This window comes from Morone saxatilis, unplaced genomic scaffold (genome assembly GCF_004916995.1).
Source record: "Morone saxatilis isolate NCDOM2014 unplaced genomic scaffold, NCSU_SB_2.0 Contig10, whole genome shotgun sequence".
Taxonomy (NCBI): domain Eukaryota; kingdom Metazoa; phylum Chordata; class Actinopteri; family Moronidae; genus Morone; species Morone saxatilis.
In genome coordinates, this window is record NW_023339652.1 from 15,136,906 (window position 1) to 15,146,263 (window position 9,358).

A 9,358-nucleotide genomic window follows, 5' to 3' on the forward strand; every position below is an offset into this window, starting at 1 on the left:
TACACACATACAGTAGATAAAGACACACTCATACACACACAATTTAGTGTATTTGACTACATACAGACAGGGTCATGTTACTGAGGGGAGATTAGAGATTTCTGATGTAGGTCAGGACTATCTCACTCTCCATCTGAATGTTTGATGTATCTCTCTACATCCAAACCCCCCGTTCTGTTTCTCTCCTTTGGTAGCAATAATGTTGTTTTACTGTCAGGTTATATGATAACTGGTTATATATCTTGTGAAAAATGCAAAGCATAGGTCAAACATTTAACCAAACATTAAGCTGGGTGTGTGCCAATTAATATGAAAAACATCACATTATTAATATGTTTGATATTTTGATGTGAATGTGAAAGGGGTCACTTGTACAGATAGTTCTAAACTAATTCTGCAGCTCTATGCAGCTTTTAGCCAAGTGGAAAATTAAGGTTAAGGTAAAGACGATGTTGGTGTTTTTAAAGGACAATCAACTACTAGAATTTGGGCAGCATTACAGGACAGTTTTTGTGAATCTGTTTTAGTATTTTTCTGCCCTCTAGTGGTCAAACATTAAAGTTCAACCAAACTGTCTAAAATCAAAATCTTAAAATGGCTTGTAAATGTAAGAAAAATAACTAGGAGATAGATTTGTTTGTTTACTCATAAATATGTTTTTCTTCTTGTTCCTACAGTTAAATGTTTGATCCTCACTGTGCAGAATTTGACACTAGAAGGATGTTTGCACATTCATCTGCTGAAAGTGGAAAGATTCATAGAATATTTTTTGAGGGGCTTTTATTGCCGATAGTGACGGCTCAGGATAGACAAGGGGCAGAGAGAAAGGCCCATAGGTCGGAGCTGAACCCATGGCTGCTGCAGCAAGGACCCAGCCCTAACTAACTTCATTTTGTTTTTATAACACCAGCATGCACCTGTCAACCACGCAGTCTCTTCACCTCATGTCTCGCCCTCCTGTCTCACAGATTGAAATCCTGTGTCTCACATACAATTCCTTGTACACACACAAACTGTGCCGCAATTCAGGGGCTGCGTGTGCTTTGAATTCCGCATTTCAAACCTCAACACGTCACAATGACTCAACAAGACTGTCTAGTCCTGAAGGCTCCTCCAGACGCAGCAAAAACACACCCTTCTTTTATAATTCAACAGGCCACGACTGTTGTGCACCATGTCACTTGTTTGGGAGCCCAGAATGACGCTGCTGTGAGGTCTCCATAGACCTGAATCTTATTTGGGAGGATGTAAACATTCAGCCCACCAGTCTCCAGTCCTCTGAGGGATACACCGCCGTTGTTTGCTTAGTACGAAGGATGCAGCCCCTGGGAAGCTCCTATGGTGTGTTATTTGGCAGTTAGCCAGCTCCCATTGACGTTTACAAAATAAAATCTCTGCAGGCTCTTTCTTATTCCTCACTACCATAAATGAAAACAATACTACTGCTCCAAAAGAAAAATCTCTCTCAACTCATACAGAATTTAACTGGGTAGTTTTGCCAACTTTGTTTTAAAGGTAATATATATATATGAGCAGCAAACTTTGGGTTCTACTGGGTTTTTTCAATGCACAGGTCCATCTTTTATATCTTTAGACAGGAGCTTTTAGGGTCAGAAACCTGTGAAAACCTCTAATGTACTGCCTTCACTCAGCTGCCCCAGAGACTCCCCCTAACGCTGCTGCCTGGCCTACAGTACAACCTACAAGACTGTGGTTTTACTGGTCGGCTCCCAGGTGTGAAAGCTTTTAAGTGGATGAATGTGAAGCACATGAGTAGATGGTATGTAGATGGCCTGACGTATGCGCTGTGGCGCGCTGATCCCTTGGGGGGTGTCCCGGAGAAACCCGAGCGTTTGATGAGACTCACCCAATGGGTCAGGAGGTCAAGCTGTGCTTACAGCAGCGGTAACAGTGCAGCCTGAAGTCGAAAGGCATCTCTGTTGTGTGACAGTTGTTACAAACAGAGCTGACCTCCGACCTTTGGGGTTTGCATGTAAAAGCTGTTACACAAGAAGTACCACTGTACAGACATGGGAGGAATGTTTTTAGAACAAGAAAGGGGAGAGGCAATCTTGTAAGTGCTTGTGAGTAAGCATGTTTTTGTGTATGAATGTGTGTTAGGTGTCACTGGCTCTTTAGACTTTTGACAAAATATCCCACCTTTGATCTTATCGCCATGACTACAGAAAAAAGGACTTCTACTTACGGGATGCCGATCTCAAAGATGTTGTTCTGGATCAGCTGCTTCCCCAGCATGATGATGCTAAGCTGAATGCACAACTCAATGAGGCAGCCCCCTGGCGCACACTGAGGGAGACACACATTTCATGTGGTCACTTTCAGTCATCATCACTTTATGTTTGACTAATTCAGCCAAGTGAAAAGAAACAACAAGACGCAAAGTCAAATGACAAACCTCTTCCATCCGGTAATCATTAAAGACATACACGTAATTTCCAGGCCGACCAGCAAACCTGCGAACACACAAACACACAATTAAGATTTAGAGGCTAAATTCACACTGACTTTTTATTATGGCATCAAGTGTAATCCAGTTGTTAATGCATGGTGCAAGTGCATATTTTCACTGTCCAAAGAATGTCAGGGCTCAACAATACGGACTGCAGGCTTGCCCCGGGCAAGTTAAATGCCACCCTCAGGCTAGTAAATCTAGCCCAATCGAGCAAGTGGTAAAAAAGAACTCAACACATCAGTTTTTCTGGAGATTATGACGTTGGAAGTGGCTAAAGAGAGAGGCATCTCACCTCTTTCCCATCTCTGTTGAGAGTTGCACATGCTCAGTGCCACTCAGGACACTTGCAAGAAAATGGCAACGGGTAAAGACAAAGTTTGCTGAAGTGCATTTCAATTATCCTGGAAACAGGAATTTAGGTGATGTTAAGAGGATGTGGGCGAAACTCCAACTATATATTGTGCAGTTTGCTGCAGGTTTGAGAGCAAGCTGGATAGAAAGGGGTTTGTTTTCAAAGGCACATCAACCGACAGCATCTGACTTAAAGCTGCACTCTTCATGTATCTCCAGATTTGGATACATTGAATTTTTTACATAAATGGAATGATTAAATCTTCCTTTATTCTCCTTATTGAACTAAATGTACCCATTGAGTTAACTGAAAAACGCTTTGTCACAAAGCTGAAAACAACACTGTTTTCTTATCATATATAAAATTGGCATTTTGGAGTTGGTTTTCACAGGACAGCGATGCACAAACACACTCTCACACACACGAAAGCAGGACTCACCGTCCCTTGAAGAAAGCCACGTAGAAGATGGGTGCGTATGCGTTCATAAACTTGAGCAAGAAGGCTTTCAGGATGAGACGCTCCTCAAAGTTGGTTTCTGTTTTAGGAATCTCTGAAAAACAGGTCAAGTGAAACTGTGAGAAAGACACGTTGTTGTTTTGGGCGGTCAGTGGACGGCAAGAAAAAAGAGCATGTTAAATGACAAATGAAATGGAAGGTATGTATGGTATATTAGGCTTGGCTAACGTATTTTATAAATGGGTTTTTCCTCACTGTTTTTGTACAGTGTGTGTCTCGAGGTGGTGATTACATGAGAACTCAGACTCTGTTCTGAGAAAAGTGGTGATTCTGGAGTCATAACATAATCACTGTGGTGGAAGTAGGTTAAAATACTGGCCCTTTTCACATGGCATATCCCCTCTCTCTCTCTCTTTCTCACACACACACTTTCCCTTTTTCTCACACTTTCCCTTCCCATTCTTTTCCTCTATTTCAGAGGTTTTGAATATGAATGTAAACGTGGCTGAAACCTCCTGGGATGACTGATGGGATGACTGGAGCATGAAAGCATCAAAGTTTCATCAAATGGTCCAGCAAGAAGCAGGAAGACTCTTCCTGTCTCTCACACTCACAGATGCAGAATGATTACATGTAAAAAATGCAGATTTTGTTCGTTGAGTTGCTGAAGCAGTATGTTTCTCTGAACATTTCTGAAATATGTCATCACGGATACTGAAAACACACGCAACTGAGTTAACCTCTGTCTCCCATTAGTAACGAGTAAGGTGCAGAGGCAGACTCGGCTAGAAGTTGGACGAATTTAATTTCTAAAAGTATTGCAAAATATCTGCAAGTATGGATAGCACATTTCTAAAGTGCTGTTTATTTTAAGGAGATGAAACTAATTTAAAGTATAGCTGCTAATTTTTCTATTAGAGGTGATTGTACATCTAAAATAATTATTACAGGAGTGCGGATTTGAGGAATATTGGAGTGGAAGAATTCAAATACCATGTCAGGGCTAAATGCAGAGAATAATGGGCAGAAGAAACCTGGGAAACGCAAAATTGACAGAAAAATTATAATGGTGAAAAAAAACAAATACATGTTATTCTCTAGATTTTGATTTCATTGGAATTTAGGATAAAGCGTTAATTGAGTGCTTATTTGAGAATGTTTTTGCATTTTCTGAATATATTACTAAAGCATGGAATAGGATGAGAAAAATTACTAATGATAGATGAAATCTTCATACTTTATTTTATATGGATTACAGACTATTTATGAACTGAATACTGTGTATACTGACATTAACAGATGCAAACATGTCGCTTTTGTTTGGCTTGGGTTATGTTTGTCCAAACGTATTCATTATGTTTATACTATGGCTACGTGTATATATGTATTTACGTCTTTTAATTTCATTGTTGGATAGCTTCTGGGGAATTATATGTATGCTATTCACATTTATATGTGTCAATATTTTGTGCTGTTCGATGCTGGTGGTCATAAATATCAGAAAGTTTGTTGTGTTGTTGATTAATGTGTTTTAATAAATGGGTCATGAATAGGGATGGACATGAAAACAAAACTATTAATTCATTCATAAGTGCTGCAGCCTTATTTATAGAAAACAAATCGTCAGTTGGACCTGGACTTCAAATATTAACTGATAGCATTTTTGTTCTACACAGTGACTTTTATGTTTAAAGAATAGTTTGACATTTTGGGGAATATGCTATTTAGATAGCAATACAGATAAGAGACAGTTAGCTTAGCTCAGCCCAAAGACTGAGAGCAGGGGGAAATAGCTAGCCTGGCTCAGGTAGAAGAAATATGCACGATAATTTACCAGCAACTCTTAAAGCTTGAGAAATGAACACATTATTTGTTGTTTCTTTATCCCATATAGGAAGTGTCAAAACAGGATATTACATTGTTTTTATCTTCGGACAGAGGGAGGCTAACTGCTTCGTCGTGCTTCCAGTCTTTGTGCTAAGTTGAGCTAATATCTGGCTCTAGCCTCATATTTAATGTACAGACATGAGAGTGGCATCAATCTTCTTATCTAAGTCTCGGCAAGAAAGTGAATAAATGTTCTCCAAAAATGTCAAACTATCCCTTTAATAATTCAGATAGCATGACTCTGAAATTGCTGAGGCTAGCTAGTAAGGTTTGTTTTAACATAGTTGGATATATGCTTCATTTTCTTGCGTTCTCTCACTTGTGTTCATGTCTTCACAAAAGTTGCATTGCATTTGTTTCTCAAAGCCCCTGTATTACAAGAGTACGTGACTGTATGTATTTCTGTACCTAGCTCAGTCAGCCACAATGCCACAGCGCCGTAGATTTCATCAAGGATCAGAATGACCACTAGGTTGATGATGACCGCAGTGGCCGTCACCGTCACCCGGACATTGGATTTGGTCTCCGGGTCGGGGCTCATCGCCATCAGGGCCGACACTGTGATGCGGTAGATGATGACGCCGAAAACTGCTGAAAATGTCAAGCCAAACTGGGAGCAAAACGGAAATAAGAAACAAGATAAATTAGTCATTACTCAACCATATTTGTCCGATACTCACTGTGCAGAGGCTGGAATTAATATAAATAATTAAAAGATCGATGTAGGTCACTCATACACTCATTTATGTACATTAGCTATGTCGTATACATGTTTGTTTTTCTATTTAAAGTGCTTTCATCCATACATACAGAGAAAATATATGTTTCAAGTAGAGCAGTAACCTGATTTTTATGTACTTACCATAAAGAGGATAGAGGAAATGTTGATGAAGTATCCAGGAAGACGGTCTTTCCAGGTCAACTTCTCAATGGCAGCCTGACAGGAAGGACGGGGGGGAGGAAAAGAGAGGAAAAGTTGGCAGTCATTCATACAATGTCCAATGCTTCATCAACGTTTGTGGGGAAATCTGCGATGCAGAACACAGAGCCGCCCACTGAGACATCGCCAAAGAAAAGAAAGGAAGAAAAAGCCTGTTTCATATTGACACTGATTAAAAAACAAATCTCTCTCCAGTGCCCTGATGTGAAAAGCATTGTCAAAGTTCCCTTTCCTCCTTTCAAACGGTTTGTAAAAGCTGAATGGAGAGTTGAAGCAGCAGCAGCATCTGTATTTCACCGCCTCCACAGGAAGTATTACTACATCTCAACAGAGAGACATAAAGGAGCACAATAGCCCATTTTACAGCCTGCATCCTACAATTTAAAGACCAGCTTGGAACAAACGTCTTCATTCTGTTGATGCTAAAATACCCAGACAGCCCCCAGTTAATGTGATGTATAATTTTCCGTGGCACTTATATGGGAACATTTTGTGAAAAAATATGCGTACATAAGAAGACATAAATTAAACTACAGACAAATTTTGTGAAAATGTACTAAATGAAAGTAGTAGGTAAATACAATTATTTTTTACCTTTGTCATGATCACCTTGCATGACTCAACAACTTTGTGCTGCATTAACAAACTTCCTGGTATCTACTTAAAGAAATGCTGTAGTTCAACATTTTGGAAATTATTTGCTTTCTTGCTGAAAGTTCCATAGCACTTTCATACTTTCATGCTAAATATGAAACTATTTTACAGCCAGGAGACAGTTAGCTTTTCCTAGCATAGAGACTATAAGCAAGGGAAAACAGCTAGCCGGCCTCTGTGCGGAGGTAAAAACTGGAAGCTGTGGTTTAGTCTAGCACATGACTCCCTATAAATCCACAACTTCATTCATTTCAGTCATTTTTACACTTCAGTTTTTGTACATATTAAAAAAAAACAGATATAACATGTTAATTAGTTAGCTCTAGAGGCTAGCTGGGAACAAATGTTTTGATTCATTTGATGCTAAAATACCCAGAGAGCCCCCAGTTAACGTGATCTCAGGCACTAATGTGGGAACAATATCGCTACTGTACATAAGAAGACGTGAAATAACAGTCTACAGTGTTATAAATGAAAGTAGTAGCTAAATTTAAAGTGCACCTTGTATCACTTTGTACAGCATTAACAAACTTGCTGGTATCTACTCAATGAATTACAGGAGTTCAACATTTTGGAACTTATTTGCTTTCATACTCCTCACCTACACGCTAAAAACTGTGTTCTGAAATCTGGACTCAATCATGAAAGTTCTGGATTGTCTGGTGATAAAATGGGGGTAATATCAGGATTGGAGAAGGATGAAAAAGCATTTCAGACTTTCTTAACTCAACCCTCATGACCACCCAATTTAGTGTGTATGGTATGCTTCCCTGAACTTAAAACCAGTGGGAGTAGCTGACCTACTTGCATCAAAAAGAAAAGTCACTTCACTGGCCTGTCTGTGGTTAAATATGGTTTGATCTCTGCAAAGACCAATGCTGCATCTCCATCCTCAGGTATGTGACCCCCTTCACCCATATACACACATATACACACATGGGCAGGCTCAGGAATTTCACACACACACACACAGACACACATAGAGGCACTCACACAGACCACAGAAGGATGGACAGAGATTCTGTACATCCAAATACCTTTAATATGCTCACTAGCAAGACAACACCACCATCTAGTGAATACACAGGCACAGTGCAATCTGCCCTTACTCTATTCCCACAGACACACAGCTCTTTACTTTTGATAGTTTGATCCATCAAAAGCATAAAACTACAATACCATAGCCACTATAAAAGTTACTGCTCATTCTTAAACTAATATTCAGCCAGTATTCCATTATGTAAATTGGTGCAGTGTTTCTACAGTCTGGCGCAGTGTTTCTCCTGCAGCTGAGTTTTAGAAATGTTTCCTGTGAAGAAGTGTTTTACAAAACGTAGAAAAACTGAATGAAAAATGTTCAAATACAAACTCTTAATATTTCTCGGAGCTGGTGTCCCACAAACATTCAGATCTGGCTGCATTCATAACCAGCAAGTTCTCATAAATTTATCCAAACTCTGCAGCGTTTCCTCCTGTATCTTCTTTTGTTTGTGAAAATAATACTATTTGCAAAAAATACCTCCCTTTCCAAGCACAAGGGAGAAATTACTGTTGCCTGTGAAACGAGAATGGCCATATCTAGAGACAGTTTTTGGTTTATCCCTTCTGGGCTATTGTAGAAACAGGGCAGTTCAATGTGGCGGACTCCCTAGAAGTTCCCTTTGTAGATAAAAGCTCATTCTAAAGTAATGTAAACACACTGATTTTTATTTTCAGATGGTTATACACTAATGAAAACATATTAGTAGATCCTCCTAAATGTTAAACACTGGACCTTTAAAGAACCAAACACAGAAATTAAAAAGTATAGTTCAGATTAAAGAAAACCAACTGTACATCTCACATCTTCCACGTTACTGCTAGCTAGTGATGGCTAGCTAAAGTTAACTAGGTAATAGGTTAGCAAACTGTTGCTACAGCTTCAGACGGCTATACTCACAACTCTCCTGCTACTATAGCTAACATTACAACAACAGCATATCTTGGCAAACTAGATGTTAACCTCAATGTCCCTTTTTTTGCAGCACACACACAGATTAGTTAGTGGACTGTGAGGAGATATTGTCTGATTTTAACAAAATGTGTATTGGATTAGAATCACTGACCCCACCTTTAGGCGTAAAGGTGGGGTCAGTGATTCTAATGGTCAGATTAGACAGTGATTGTCAGCGACTGGGCTATATCTTGGTACTGCTCCGTGCAGTGTTGGCTATCAGACCGCTGAAAAGAACGTGACTTCAAAACTGGGTATAGGACAACCAGAGTTTGGACCACAAGAGAAAAGATATGGCCAAGGGAATGAACAGAGGAGCGAGTGACATGGAGAATAATACTGTGAGTCTCTGTTACGAGGATAAAGGCTTTTGTTGGACTGTTCCTCAACGGAGGTTACAAACAAATATAACACCTGACCCATTTACTACTACCCTTGTCTCTGATGGTTCTTCCCACCAACCACTCTGTCAAGGTCTTTTTGTTCCTTCAAGTCGATCCCTCAGGTTTGCTTAACCTGTGGTGTTTGTGCGCCTGCTCTTCAGTATCTTGCTCGAAATCAAGACTTTGTGGCACCAAAAGGCAGTTCTTATCCTATCTTTG

At 39.7% G+C, this 9,358-nt stretch overlaps 1 protein-coding gene across 1 annotated transcript in view; it reads right to left on the reverse strand.

Moving 5' to 3' along the window:
* ano2b (anoctamin 2b) overlaps window positions 1-9,358 on the reverse strand; it is a 60,508-nt gene that overhangs the window by 24,526 nt on the left and 26,624 nt on the right. Inside the window, 5 exon segments of the mRNA XM_035673071.1 lie at window positions 2,207-2,307; window positions 2,417-2,474; window positions 3,265-3,376; window positions 5,578-5,779; window positions 6,032-6,106. Coding sequence (XP_035528964.1) covers window positions 2,207-2,307; window positions 2,417-2,474; window positions 3,265-3,376; window positions 5,578-5,779; window positions 6,032-6,106 — 548 coding nt within the window.